The sequence below is a fragment of the Sarcophilus harrisii genome, chromosome 1, assembly GCF_902635505.1.
Source record: "Sarcophilus harrisii chromosome 1, mSarHar1.11, whole genome shotgun sequence".
NCBI lineage: Eukaryota > Metazoa > Chordata > Mammalia > Dasyuromorphia > Dasyuridae > Sarcophilus > Sarcophilus harrisii.
Genome location: NC_045426.1, coordinates 105,370,813 through 105,386,628, shown reverse-complemented (window position 1 = coordinate 105,386,628; position 15,816 = coordinate 105,370,813). Strand labels below are relative to the sequence as shown.

General features: G+C 31.4%; 1 protein-coding gene across 7 annotated transcripts in view; it reads left to right on the top strand.

Moving 5' to 3' along the window:
- The window catches only part of CCDC171 (coiled-coil domain containing 171), a 418,598-nt gene that overhangs the window by 256,016 nt on the left and 146,766 nt on the right, over nt 1-15,816 (top strand). For all 7 annotated transcript variants that reach the window (XM_031961543.1, XM_031961537.1, XM_023497955.2 and 4 more), the window contains one exon: nt 15,137-15,282. In XM_031961543.1, the coding sequence (XP_031817403.1) occupies nt 15,137-15,282 (146 nt within the window). The remainder of the gene's footprint in view (nt 1-15,136; nt 15,283-15,816) is intronic.

Sequence of the window (15,816 nt, the reverse complement as noted above, 5' to 3'; positions counted from 1 at the left end):
CATGCTTAATATGCTTGTCACCTATTAAAGTCATTATTAATGCATTTTTTTTTACTAAGGTATAGTTCAGTGTTTCTACAATCAGAACTATTCTTATGAAAATAATGTTTATTTACCTTCAAAATACTTGAGGACATATATATTTCTCTCTATGGATGTAGATTGCAGAATCTTTTAGAGTTTGTTATTTTGAGAACAAAATGTTTTATCCCTTTATACTGTTCTCATGTTCCAATTCTTTTTTATATTTAATAATTAGAATGTCTTTTATGTTAATTAGTATTAAATTGGGATAAAAACTGATTTCCTAAATTATATCTTTATGTTACTAGCCTTATGGTTTTATATATTTAAAAGAAGGAAGGGTATTAATTGTTATAATATATAAATTTGCTTCATCTTTATAGTCATGGAGACTGAAATCCCTCCTCATGATATTGCTGATGCCTCAACTTATCATGATGAGTGAGTTGGAATATTCCTCGTTTCCCATTACTACTTATAGATTTATCTTCTACTACTATTACTCAGCAACCTCTCCTACTTTAAGGTTCATATGATTGAAATTTATCATTCAATTTAGTTCTTGTGGTCTTTATTCACTGACCTTCCCCTCTCTCTCTGTATATTCTATTACTTTCTTCAATGAGTTTAGTGCTTGGTTTACTGTTTTGTATGTCTCCCAACTCTTGCTCTTATACTAGAGGATTTTGATAGTACTCTTAACTACTCACTACCTCAAGCTCCTCAATTACCATCACCTATTCCTCTAATTCCCCTGAATTACACATTGAGGTGGTCATACACTTAATCTTGGTGTAAGCCACAAATAAATGCATTTTGTTGATATTTTCTGATTTTATATTACCAGTATTTCCCCCTCCGACCCACTCTTTTAAATTCATCCCTTATAATAAACTATAAAGAAAAAGAAAAAAAACTTCCATCAAAATTAACATAAAAAAATCTAAAGTCAAATGAAGGTTTCCACACCCACTGCCCCTTTGTTAATAAAGGCGACAAGAAGGGGGAGGCATTTTTCTTTTTGTGGAAATTAGGAACTCAAAAAAATATATACAGCTAGTTAATTTAAAACTAAAAAAAAGTAAAAGAAAAAAAATACCAGTATTAAATATAAAAAAAGAAAAATCACAACAAACGAAGAAATAAATACTAGAAAATTTTTCTTAACCATATAAGGTTTTGTTAAATGACAAAACTTTATAATCAGACAAAAAGAATGTCAAGAATTCATGAACTATATGTATGCCTGATTATCTTTTGTGATTCCTGTCCAAAATGTTCCTTAAATCTTCCATAGAGCATTCCAGAGGCCTTCTTGTAGGTCTGGGGATGATTGTGATATAATGTAGTCTTTCTCCTCAAGATATTGATAATGGATTGAAAATGTGATTGCCCCAGTCATTGTAATATATTCTATCCTCAGAGATTCTTCTCTCTCTTGGTTCTCCTTCATCTTAAACTGTTACTTCTTTGTTTCCTTTGCTGGATATATTTTCTTTCCCTTAGTTTTTAAAGTGCATGGTTCCCAGTGTTCATCTCTTAGACATGCTTCCCCGACCCCTTCCTTAAGAATGTAATACAATTCTAAGACTGAACTTTAAACTTGATGTATCCTTGAGAAGACATAAACTCCTTGAAAGCAGGGATTACTTTTATTTCTCTTTTTGTGTTCCTACCAACTAGAACAATACTTTTTCCTTAGAAGGCATTTTATAAATATTCATTAAAAATCTAATGAAATGAGAGGTATATAATCATCCAGATGAAGTAGAAATATAAGCAGTTTTAAAGGAAAAATTCTGCTAATGATCATTATATATGTATGTGTATGTGTGTCACACACACGTATAGGATAACAAATACCATTTAAAATGAGGGTGTATGTACATACATAAATCTCTAGATAGCATTTATCTATTCTGTGTAAATTTTATGTCTTTTTATTCATCTGTCCATCCATTCATCCATCCTTCTATCTTGGAGATCCCATATTTTTTTCCACAGCCTATTTCAAAAAGGGAAAGCATGGTAGCTAACTATCTTCCTTGTTTCATAATTTCTTTTACTTCATAATTAGAGCTAATTTGGACAAAAGATGAATGTTTAGGGTCTGTCTTTCAGGCATGTTTTCCTTTTGTAACATATATTGTGATTTCTCAAACCCTTGTCACCTCTTTTTGCCAGCACCTTCAGTTGCTAAAAAGCCTAAACTGTCAATCAAACTGGGCACTACTGGGAGCAAGTTTGTTTGTTTGTTTTAACCACACTTTATTTATACATATCAATTTTGCAAAGCATCTTTTAAATGGTAAAAATTATACATTTCTCCACATAATAATGTTCAAATTGATTAATTAATCAATTGTATACTATATCATTCTCTTTCTAATTAGATCAAATTAATTTCTGGGCAGAATCCCACCAAAGCTTTGAATGAGCAATTGCAATATGGTTAATGTGTGAATGCAAGAGTTCCTCATTCTTCTTTAGATATTTCAGAGGTAGTTATAATTTAGAGATACTTGCATATTTATTATGTATTTCATTCCTAAAGAACTTTTTTTTGACTTCAGAATTTCTTGGAAAATTATGTTACTGAAACTCATTTAGAGATACTGTACTACAAAGATGCATTCTTTAATGTAATTCATCTGTGTTTCAAATATATCAATGGAATTCCATCACAGTGAGCCCATTCTAGTGGACATCTTGTTGCAATAACTCCATAATAAAGCTACTTTCTGCATTCCCAGTGGAAGAGAGACTGAAGGGGTTATGCATGACATTGCTTGGAAAAAGTGCATTTTGCTGTTTTAATTATGAAATGATTTTGGAGAGATTATCTGTTGTCAACTAGCATAAAATATTTCTGGAACCACAGGGGCATATTTTAGGACTGTGGTCTGGCAGCATGTCACTTGTTGGAAAGTTCATTGCTTTCTGTAAAAGTGAAAAAAAAAAAGGAATTATCCAACATGGATTCATACTATTATTAATTTTCAAATGATAATCATGAGTATTTCAAATTAATCTTACTTTGAAAAACGTTCATTTTGTAGCATTCCACACAAGTGTTATAATGGAAAGGATGAGCAAAAGATCTCAAGTCGAACTTCCATGCCACTTAAATATTTTTTGTTACTCAAGTTTCTCATTTACAAAATGAGGATAATATTAATATTTCTTATTTCAAAGTTATATCAAAATTAACATAAAAAAATCTAAAGTCAAATGAAGGATTCCATACTCATTGCTCCTCATGTCTCTAAAAGAGAAAAGGAGGAGGAGGCATTTTTCTTTTTGTAGAAATTAGAAGCTGAAAAAAAATACACACACATACACACACACACACGTGTATGTGTGTATATATATATATACATATATATATGTATATATATGTATATATATGTATATATATATATATATATATATATATAAAACAGCTAGTTAATTAATTTAAAGTTTTAAAAAAGTAAAATCAAAATACCAGTATTAAATATGAAAAAGGAGAAATCACAACAAATGAAGAAATAAATACTGGCCTGTATCATCTGGATTACAAAAATGGAAGGTCCTGGATCACAGATGCTTAGATTGTTGATGAAAGTGGATTAGTAAAGAATGTTACAATCTCTATTGAGATATATTCAAGGGTAAATTAATTTAAACTTTTAAAAATATGGTAACTCTTTGTTGAGAATTTGTTGAATGAATGACTTGAGGTAGTTACATGTAAGTGAGGCTTCTTGTAAATGGATTTTGTTCAATATGCAGGGAATTATCAGTATAGCTATTATTTAAATTTTGAATAAAATTCTCCCATATCGGTGAGAGGATTTTTAAGCATGTCATATGTGGATTAGTTGAAAGAAATAGGAGTGCTTAAATTGGAACAGAAAAGCCTTTAGGGCCATAGTTTTTTTCAAGTATTGTATGGGCTATTATTTGTAATATGGGTTTAGTTTGTCTTGCTTGTCCCCTGAGGAAATAACTAGCAGATTAGGTAGAAGTTTGAGAGAGGCAAATTTTCACTTGATATAAGGAACAATTTCCTAAAAAGAGCTCTCTAGAGGTGGAAAAGCCTATCTTGGGAGATATGGATTTTCTATACACTACAGATGATTAGTTGGGGATTTTGTAGAGATTACTATATGCGATATTTTTGCATTCAATTAGATGAAGTGGTTATGTGAATTAGATTTAAAAACTACATTGAAAAAGAGGAGTACTGATTTGATTTCAGTTCAGGTTAAAATTCTTAAGCAGGACTTTTGTCTTAAGTTATGGGTTAATTTTTTTTCTATGAAAATAATACCTTTGAATTTATAACAGTAGAAAAATATGTTTCTATAACCACATGTTCAGTATATTAAACAGTTGTTCAGAGAATCCCAGGCCTCCAGTGTACAAAGCTATAGTGAGGTAGGCAGGTTTAAAAAATATATTCCTCCTATGATCAAAATAAAGGAAATGATTTTCTATATTTATCTTTCAAATATAAAATAACCTAGTGTAGATTTTTAAAAATCAGATTTTAGTCATTAGATTGTCTACATTATTGCGCTCAGATTATTTCTTAGATATTTTTTATTGTTTTTAACAGTTTTTCAAAAGATTTGCTAAGTTTACACTATAATGGCATAGCCTATTGATGATCCCATTTGTCTAGGACTTTCTTAATGTATTTTTGGGGCAATATATTTCTTAGAATAGTTAACCATTCTATTAAACAACTTAAAGAATTAAACTAAAAAAACATTTTTTCAAACCGAAATTTCTTTTGGTTGTAATATGGAAATCCAATCATAACCAATCATTGTTCTATATAATTACCTATGTATTTTATATTTATGCCCCCTTTGGTACTTTTCTGTTACATTAATTTACAAATCAAATCTAAATGATACTATGAAAAATGCTCTTTGAGTTTTAAATAATCATTATAAGGCATTTTTTCCTGCTTTTTAATAACTAAAGCAATTTAAAATATTGCCACACTCAAGAATTAGGCAATTTCAGGTAATGCTGACCTCCTGGATAAGAAACTGAGAAAGGAATGAAATTATAGAACTCTCAAGTGCATCCATCCATCCATCCATATACATATACACAAGATATAATTTGGGCCAAAATCCTACATAATTTATTCTAGTGCATTTTTGGGTCTCTTCTAAGCAACTTTAAAACGACATCAAACTTGATTTTATTATGGCAGCATTGTGCTGGTTGCCATCCTCAGGAAGTTTCTGTCTCATGAGATCTACAGAACAGCTGATATAGTTTGCTTTATATGCTGCAAAAACATTACTGTCACATTACTGGTTACATGCTGTGTGTCACAATAAATCTAGCTACTGCTTGTCTATTCTGCACTTTCCTGAGTATATTTTCCAGTTGAGAGAATTTCTGCTATTTTCTTCACAATATTCTTCCTCTTTTGAGGTATGTTAATGTCTTGGTTCCCATTCTTTTCCCATTTTCCTCTCCCTCATTATTTAACCCTTGCCACAATTTTGTATATTACACGTTTCTTAATAATTCACTCCAGTAAATTTTAAATGCTCATGAATATCTTTTTCTTTCTGTTATTACATTTTAATATGTAGCACTTTCAATTTATTTTACTAAAAAGACAATATTTCTTCTTTACTATGGGCAGAAATTTAGAAGTATATTTTCAAAAGAATGTGTGGGAATATGTAACAGCATGGCTTCAATGATCAGTAGACATTATACAAATTTTTCATTGTAATTTGAAATTTTGAAGGTGAATATCCACAGCTCATTTGCCCAATCTTATTTCTATTTCTTTATGGAATACAGTTTTGTTAATTATCTAACCTGTGTACTTCCTATAATGGACATATGTTTGGAAATACTTGTCTGGAAAAGAGGTAGATATTTGCATATAATTTCATTTTATGCTAAATATTTATCACACATAGTTCTAGAGATTTCTTTCTGTCTCATTTCTGTTTTGGTGCTATAGCTATTTTAATTATCTGAGAATAAGTACTGTACAAAGTATAAAACAACAAAGCAGGGTGACGCATAACACCAAATGCAATTCCAAATGCTGAAGGAATTTTATGTGTGTGTGTATGCATGTATGTGCATGTATCTGTGTAATATTAGCATTTTGCTTTACAGTTCATAAAACATTCTGAATGTAATTCTTTGAGATAAGTAAATAAAAAAAAAATAACATTACTGTTAAACACTAGTGACATAGGTGCTAGGAATAAGACAAGTTCTATCTTGTCCTTGCTATTTGCTTTCACATAATCATGTGATGTAAAGTTGTTAAGTGACCTCAGAAGCATTCTAAAGTGTAATCTGCATCCAAACAAGAATCCCTTCAACAACATCATCAACAAGAGTTCCTGTGTCAACCTTTACTCAAAGGCTTGCACTCAGGGCATATTCTGTATCTTGAAGGAGCCCATTCCACTTTCCACCTTTGCATATTGCTCTTAGACAATTTTTCCTCATGTTCAACCTAACTCTGATTCTTTTGCCTTCCATCCTTTGCTCTGAATTCTTTCCTCTTTGGCCCAGCCAAATATATCTTACTTCTTCTTCCACATGATAGCTCTTCAAATACTTTGAAGACTGGGGCGATTATATAAAATTCTTAGATGCAGCCAGCAAGAAAATTTGCTTCAGTGATCCTCCGATTAGCAATATCAAGTGAAGCATAAAACATCCGTTACTAGCAGTGTTTGCCACTGTCCCATGCAGAGTCCTTCAGATAATTTTGCTTAAATGACATTGTGTACTGACTACAGAATACTACAGAGCCTCCTCAAATGACATCATAGTTTCATTATGTGAAAATGAATCAGAAATTCAGCTACCTTCTGCCTCAGGTTACAATATTTTCAATCTGTCTTCTTTACCTAGATATTATTAGAATGAATTTTAAGTAGTGTCTATAAGATGCCATATTTTTGGAAAAATTTCCTTTTAAAAAGAGAATTTTAAAAGGTGTGGCAGAAAGATCATTGGATTTGAAATCCAGAGATTTAAAAATATCAATAAACATTTATTAAGTGCTTATTTTGTGCAGGCACTGTGCTAAGTTGTTTGCCTATGTCAATTTTTTTTAATCTGAAAAAAATGAGTAAGTAAATTGGCTAGATGATCACAAATTTTACTTCTAGCTCGAAATTCTGTTATCATCTTATTTTTTTATGAAATTAGAGAAATCCAAAATGATAGATCTTTTTCAGAATTTTCTGAGAAGATATGAAATGTCAAATTCAACATTTAGGATTTTAAATTCAACATTCAAATTCAACATAAGGAGAAAAACTCAGTAGCAAGTACCTTTAGGGAACAGTAACTAATAACTTTTATTTGTGCATTTTAACTGTTCTTGTGATTAAGAAATTAGTTTATTGTCTCTTATTGTTTTACCCACTATGATTTCGTATTTCTAACTTTTTGTTTCAAATTGATAGAACAATTAGCTTTTATTTAATAAGAATGTAGATCCATAGATGTTTCTCATTAGACAAAGAAAAATCTATAAAAGCTATATCATCCCCTGGGGGACTGTTTTCCAGGTTGACTTAATGACCTAACGTACTACTGGTCTGCACTATCATGTGGAAGACCTGTTTGACTGTTTTCCTGATAGCAAGCACTTGTCAGTGATTCAGAGTTATTCATTTTGATGTATTCAACCCCAGATATAGAACTTTCATAAGTATTTTATACCATAGTTATTAAGAAATTATTTTAATGTTGGGGACTTAATTTTATAACTCTTATATTTTCAATAGTTTTTATTCATTCATTTATACTACAGTTATAACATGTGCATTTTTTATAATTTTCATTTAACTTTTATCTGTGCAGAAGAGCAGCACAAGTATGTGGTATTTATAGTCATCTTATTGTGTTAGCTTTGAACTTTTCAAGAACAAATCAAGAAATTTCAAAATAGAAATCTGCTTCATGAAGTGTTTTGACAGGATAAGATAATGGACAAAATGTTTATTTCAATTCAAAATATAATGTAAAATGATTTCCAACCATAAATGTTTTAAGCTTTAGTGGAAAAATATTTGTACCACTTTAAATATTCCAGTGCTTTCTACTTTTGAGATTTCCTATGTCATATTTACTTTCCCTATTCACTTTTATTCCAACTTGGTAGTTTAATCACACCAATTGCAAATTGCTTATGTTCTCTTTTAAGAAAAAAGGCATAAGAGTTTTTATAAAAAGTGAGTTTTTACATAAGATACTTTTGTGGACAATAAAGCTTGATGTTCAATGATCATATGAATTTCTGAATGTATGTAATGATTACATTAAATAGGGTCTTGGTTTTTAAAAATTGCTTTGAAACCTTTTGTATATAAATTGAAAACTCAGCATCTTTAAGAATTAGCATTGTGGCATTTTTTTAATGGATAGAGTTTTTTTTCCCCTATATTTTTCTTTCTATTTTTTTTTTAAACCCCATCTTATCATATTTAGACTTAACTTTTTAACAGTTGAAATTATTCTCAGCAATGTTTAAAGATAAATGCACTATCAGGCTTTGAAATTTTCTTATTTTTGTAAATATTAAGACCCAAGATACAAAGTGAGAGCTATATTGTGGATTAAGTGAAATATCTCAAGGCTGTGCTGTTCTGATAACTGAACCTGAAGTGACCTTTCTCAGACACAATTACAGAGCTGTATGTTTTTCCTTTAATTTCATCAGGGGTTTAATTAGTATACAAATAAAACTTCCCTTATCTTCCTTTCTACCTAATTGGCTTGTCTTCGCTTATATATGAAGTATGTGAAAGTGGGCTGTAATTAGGGTGACCGTGTTAACCTTTTTTTCTCAAACGTACTGTTGCCTAAAGGCCTCAAGGCCTAAAAACAGTGCTTTGGATTATTGCTTTGCAATCACTATGGCTGTCCCATAGGTTTTCTCATGAGCAGAAGGGCTTTGGGTGCTGCAGGTTCCCACTGCTTAACAGGATCTTCATTCTTCTCCCCACTAAATGTTTATTGATTATCTCACTGTTCCAGGCTCAGCCTCCAACAACTTAATATCAGGTGACAGTCAGGAGAGTTCTCCAAGTAATTAGAGTTGAGCATTGGGGGAACAATTAGGAGCAGAGTTATTAAACTTGATTTATCCTATTCTCTCCTGAACAGTTTCTTGGATATCAGAACATCACACTTTCACAATCTACCCTGGTTGAGAAATTAGTGGCTAACCTGCTGCTTATCATTGTTGCCTTGCTGCCTTGAGGCGCACCCTCTTGGTTTCAGTCACTCACTTGGAAATATTAGAGTCCATAAAGTTTATCAGGGGTTTTAATTAGATCAATCTGAATGGAAAAAAAAGAAGCTCAATTAAAAAAAGGCATATTATTTCAAGCCCAGTATTAGAAATTTCAGTTTCATTTTAATTGACAAACGTAGGGTAGTTGAATAATAAGACTAAAATTTTGATTCTTTAAACCAACATTTGCTCCTTGAAGAATGAATGAATGCCCTTTTGCCTAGGTAATAGTAATAGAGTAAAGAGCCTTTTCCACTGATATGGCTAGGCCATTGGTATTTCAGAATTTTTATAATGGTATTCCTTATTTCTTTTAAAATGGAGAGTATCATTCTGTCAAATTTGATAATGCTTTAAAAAAAATTGTACCAGTGATTCCATCAGTTACTCCCTCTTGTGAGGGAGTCCTTTACCAATATAGATAGCATGTCCTCTGTCCTCAAGTTTATAGCCTTAGAGAGTTGCTTAGGGGATTGAGAGAGCAGGTAGCTTACTTAGGTTCATGTAGGCCATAAATGTCAAGAGTTGGGAGTGGAACCCAGGTTTTCTTGGTTCTAAAGCAGCTCTCTATCCATTGTATCACATTGTGTTTCATGTCCACAATTATTCTTTATTTTTAAAATTATTCTTTTTTTTTAGTTTAACCAGTTTGTGAAACTTACTTGTAATTGCATATGTATACAGTGCATTTTCCTAAGATTTTTTTTACCATTAATATAGGACACTTAGCCATCCATGAAGTTGTCTTTTCTCTAAGACAGAGTATGAACAAAACTAAATTTCATTTAGTTTCTCTATTCACAGGAAGGTGAGTGATGTGTACAGTTGAAATGGCAATAAAATGTGTGTGTGTATATATTTATATTTTAATGCTATAATTTTTATCTTAGAAAAGAACATTATAAGATTTTTTAAAAGTCAATTTTATAATGGTCTTGGAGTTGATCCCTCTGTGGGGGAAGTTAGCATCGTTCTAAGTTATAGTCTACATTCTTCACCCCTACCAATTCTCTCACTCATTAAATATGCTAATCATAACTGGAACTAAAAAAGAAGAAATGGTTTATTGTAGCATAGTATACCAAGCTCTATACTTGGAATTTCTATTCTCATGTCTACTTCAGACATTTTCATTTTTCATATGGATCATTTTAATGTCTGCCTAATTTGATCCATTATTTAATCATTGTGGTAACCAAGGCCAATACCAAGTTATCATCAATTTATAGTCTTATAATCTCCTTGGTATCTGAGAAGTGACTTGGTTGGATTCAATCTTCTATATAGATGCCAAAGTACAGATTTGTCCATAGCGCTCTTCTGCTCAAGAACCTTCTTTGACTGTTGTTTTTAGGATAAAATATAAAGTTCTAATTTGGGCATCTAAAATCCTTCCCACTCTGGCTCCAGCCTCCTTTCATGATTTATTACAAATTATGCCTTCTTTCCCTATCCTTGTATTCTTTCTTCTATTCATAACATCTATTTGTTTGTACAGATTGCCCTTCATGCTTCAGATGCCTTCTCTCCTCATTTCTACCTTTTAGAGTTCTTCCTTTAAAGCTCAACTCATACACCATCTTTTATGGGAAGATTTTCTTGATATCCCCTAGATGTTAGTGGTTTTTCACTGTCTCAATATATTGGTGTTTGAGCATGCATGTGTGTGTATGATCTGTTTAATTCGGCATACCTGTATTAAAAAGTAAGCTCCTTGAGGGCAGGGACTATTTTTCAATTTATCTTTGTATCCCCAACATCTAGCAAAGTGCCTTGTACTTAGAAGGCACTGAATAGGTATTTGTTAGATTGAAAAACTTGATTCTGTAATGGACTGTATGTTTTTGTGGGAAAATCACATTAAGCTTTGAAAGTCTTAAATCTCAGATTTTCTTTAAGTAATAAAATTTTCAGAAATAACATTTCTTACAGGTACCATCTACCAAGTCATTGAGACAACCAGTCATATCCTTCTCCTGATCTCCTTTTCAGTGCCCCAAAACACATATCAAGTATCTTGTTTCCAGAATTATGAGAAAATTCTTTATAAATATTTATGGATTCTATAAATGAGTTGTTACTTTTAGGATCAAAAGGTTATAAGTAAGAGCTGGAAGGGACTTTAGAGATTATGTAATTGAATACTCTTAATTTTAGATAAAAAAACCTAAGGTTTAGAGTGAGGTTAAGGTGACTTGATGAGATTTTCTGATATGGATGTCAATTTGAGCTTTCAAAGCAATAACAAGATGCATCGTTTAGTAGGTCCAACAAAACTAGAAAGTCTTAGCCCAGTGATAGGTTTATCATTCAGGGACAAACCCAACAAAGCTTGGAGAGTTTCCTTATCAGAAGTTTGGCCACTTGATCTCAGTAGTCTAGTAGTCTAAGATCTAATAAGATGAGGTTTGTGTGTGATGTGTGTGATAAGAAAGGAATTACTCAATTCTGATGAAATGACAGATTTTTTTGTTATTACTCTTATTAATTCTGCAGCTATAAGTAATGAAACAACCAAAATGTGTTCTATTAATATAGGTCACTAGTGATATCTTCATAAAGGAAGTACAATTATTTTTACATCTTTACAAGGCATTAATGTATTACACGATATTAATTTGCAATTAAACATTTATATATGCACTATTTCGTTCATATATATTCAGCAAGTTATTTAAGATCATTGCCTTATCACATGGAAAATATTTGAGAGCATATTTTTGTGGAAAAAAAAAACATGAAGACAATCAGTAAACATTTTAAGTGCCAACCTATGTGTCAGATGTTTCCCTACATGCTGGAGTTACACATACAAAAAGAGGAAAACAGTTCTTATCTTAAAGCACTTTATGATCTAAGAGAGGAGAAGGCACCTGACTTGGAGGTATGGTAGAAAAATCCCAGAGTGGTGCAGGGGAGAAATGAAATTTCTGAGCTGAGTTCTTTCCTTAAATGGAGATTTAGAGTTTATGGTCCCATCTTTCTGTCAGAGAAGGCAAAGAATCTAGGGTGGAGAGGAGGGGAAGGATCTAGGTGGAGAACCCAAGCAGATGAGACCTTTTGCAATGAGATTCTCTCAATAATGAGTTTCCTGGAACATGGTGGAGTTCAATTAGAGAAGTCTTAAAGTAATAGAACTTTATGTGAAAAATGAGGAAATAAGAAAGAAAAAGGGCAGCTATGTGGTGCAGTGGATAGAGCACCAGTCCTGAAGTCAGAAGGACCCAAGTCCAAATGTGGTCTCAGACACTTATTATTTCCTAGCTGTGTGACCTGGGCAAGTCATTTAACCTCAGTTGCCTCAAGGAAAAAAAAAGAAGAAAAAAGAAGAAAATAATCATAAAGCCAACATATAGTTTTGTATACTTTTATTTCACATTATGTCTATATATGTTAAGGATCATTTATTTCTAAAAAAAATAATTATATCTTTTATTTTCACCTCACTTATCTTTTCCAATGTGATAATCCTCATCACAAAGAATAAAAAAAGATGAAAAAAATAAGACCAATCAGTAAAACTGACCCATATTTAAAAAAAATTTTTTTTGGCTGAGGTATTTGGGGTTAAATGACTTGCCCAGAGTCACACAGCTAGGAAGTGTTAAATGTCTGAGATTAGATTTGAACTCAACTCCTCCTGATTTCAGAACTGGTGCTCTACTACTGTGCCACCTAGTGGCCCCCAACTGACCCACATATTAAAAAGTTCAACACTTTTAAAAAAAATGCCCAACACTTTAAAGAAGATGAGGAAGTTTCTTATCATATTTCTCCTTTGGGAGGTACTATTGGAAGGACCCACTATTTTATCAGCATGGGGATCAAGGCCAATCCCAAATTATCATTAATTTACAATCTTAGAAAAATCTGGTGAGGATCAAGAAATGACTTGGCCACTAGTTAGGACACATTTGGCCACTGAAGTTCCCTTGCAATGGTTTGAAATGTTAGGACAGCCATCAGCTTTCAATCAGAAACAAATTATTTGAAAATGTAAAATATAAAAATTGTATAAGCATTAATAATCTTTTGTAGTTAATTGATATGTGGTGAATAAATTTGAATTCATCTTGCTATAAACATCAGACATGGAGTAAATCAAAATAATTTAATTTTAATATGCTTATTCCTACTTCTACCTTAGCAATTATAGTATAACAATAAAGGAGCTAATATTGATATATCAACCAATCTTAAAGTTGGGAGGGAATTGATTGGATAGGTTGAATCCAACCTATAGCTGAGAATCTATAATGTGTGACAAACATTCGATTATTCAACCTTTGCTTGAAGTCTTTTAGTTAAAAAAGAACCTACTGACTCCTGATTTGCTTCATTTCATTTTTGAATAACTAATTATTAGGAAATTTTTTTCTTAACCTAATTTGCTTCCTTACCAAGCCACTTCTCTTAGTTTTATTCTCTGGGACCTAATTGAAAAAAAAAAATTACCATCGGTCTCCTGCATAACAGCCTTTCAAATAATTGAAGAATTAATAATCTAAATACTTTTAAATTTTATTTAATTACAAGAACTATGTAGTAAAACCATTTGAAACTGTAATAAAAATGACAATAAACTGGATATACTTTTTGACCCAGAATTATCACTACTAAACATATTTTTCAAGGAGATCAAAGAGAAAAATATTCCACATATAGAAAAATAATATTTATAGCAACTGTTTGTTGTAGGAAAGAATTGGGTTAAAAAAGGATATCTTTCAGTTGGCTAAGGGCATATATGACATATGAATATAATGAAATATTGTCATGGTGTAATCATTGTGACTGAATAATTTATAAAAACTTAAGATTTGTTTGAACTGAGACAGACTGAAAAAAGGAGATCACAATAGTTTAAAAGTCTGGTGACCTCAGTAATGTAAAGGAAAACACTATTGAGAAACTTCAGAATTCTGAAGCGATGAATGACTAATCTTAACTTTACAAGACTAACATTGAAGCATCCCTCTGCCTCAAGATAGTGAAATGGTAGATTATAGGGGTGGCTTAGACATAGATGTTCAAACTTGATTGGTTTATTTTGCTTAACTTTGTAACTATCACAAAGGAAGTTCTCTTTATTTGAGAAAAATAACTGAGATATGATAATGATAGGAAAAAGTATGAATAAAACACTTTAAAATGATTTAATAACCATATGCATTTAATAACTTAGAGATGCACATGTTGGGGTATTTTTTTTACCGGCAAAAGATTAAAAGAAAAAGATATGCATATCTTCTTTAAATGGGTTTCTGTGCTTCCAATTTCAACATCAATACTATTGAATATTTTAAAGGATCTTGATTTGGCTCTTTAGTTTCTTTGACTGCAGTTGAGTATTTACATGCTCTGGTCTGTGATGATCCATGGAGTTATGAATAGTTAAGACATGCCTGTATAATTACAATTTATATGCTCTGGTTGAATATGTAAAATTTTGGAACTAAGTAATATTAGAAAAATATTTCTTCATATGTTTTAATTTTTAAAAACTTGAAGCTTTCATATATTCAAAAATTTTGAGGGTAAATGAATTTTTAACTTATAACAATAAAACTAAATATTTCCAAAAGTAAGAATATGATCTAGTTGTTAAATAACTCCATGTCATTTAAAAATTCTAACAGATTTATAGTTTTTAATTAGTGATTAAGAATTTTGTAGAAAATTTGTTAAACCTTGGTGTGTAATGGTCCCAATCTACTTTATAGTCAGTCAGTATTCTTTGTTTAATAGCCTATGGCATAAATTGAAGTTAATTATCAGGGCTGACAAGTAACTCTGTTTTCTGTCTGCTTGCAGAGTCTCTCGGAGGCAAAGATGGAGCTGAGAAGAAAAGATCAATCTTTGCGTCAGCTCAATAGACATCTTACCCAGCTGGAGCAGGACAAGCGGCGACTAGAGGAGAGCATCCATGATGCAGAGAGTGCCCTTCGCATGGCAGCAAAGTGAGCATACAGACCTTGGGGAGATCACTTAAAACAGACAAAAAGATCAATTCTTACTTTCATGAGCAGGGTTTTAGCCCTGGATAATACAGTGTTAGCAAACAAAAGTACAGCTATCTCTCTTTGAAATTTACTGATACAGCCTTAAAAAAGAAAACTCTTTGCTCAACATAGTAAGGGTCTATTTTAAGGAGCAACTTCAGAAAAACATAAAAGTCCTGTTCATTCTTATAATACCTATAGTTTTGGCTTTCTATAGTCATTACCTCTTTGAAACTCTTGTGTTACTGAATATGAAATATTTGATTCATCTATTTAAAAGTCAAATCTTATTTACAAATCTTTCTTGTATACTTTTGCCATGATTGGTCTATACACATGGGCAAAATATTTGTACAAATAAATGTTAATTAAATATGATGATCAATATGTTTATTGTGGAATTTTTAGTAACAATATCAATATGTAGAAAAATTTTTAGGAAGAGGCTTTATTATATATTTATGTTTTTCTGATCTTACATAGCAATTAATA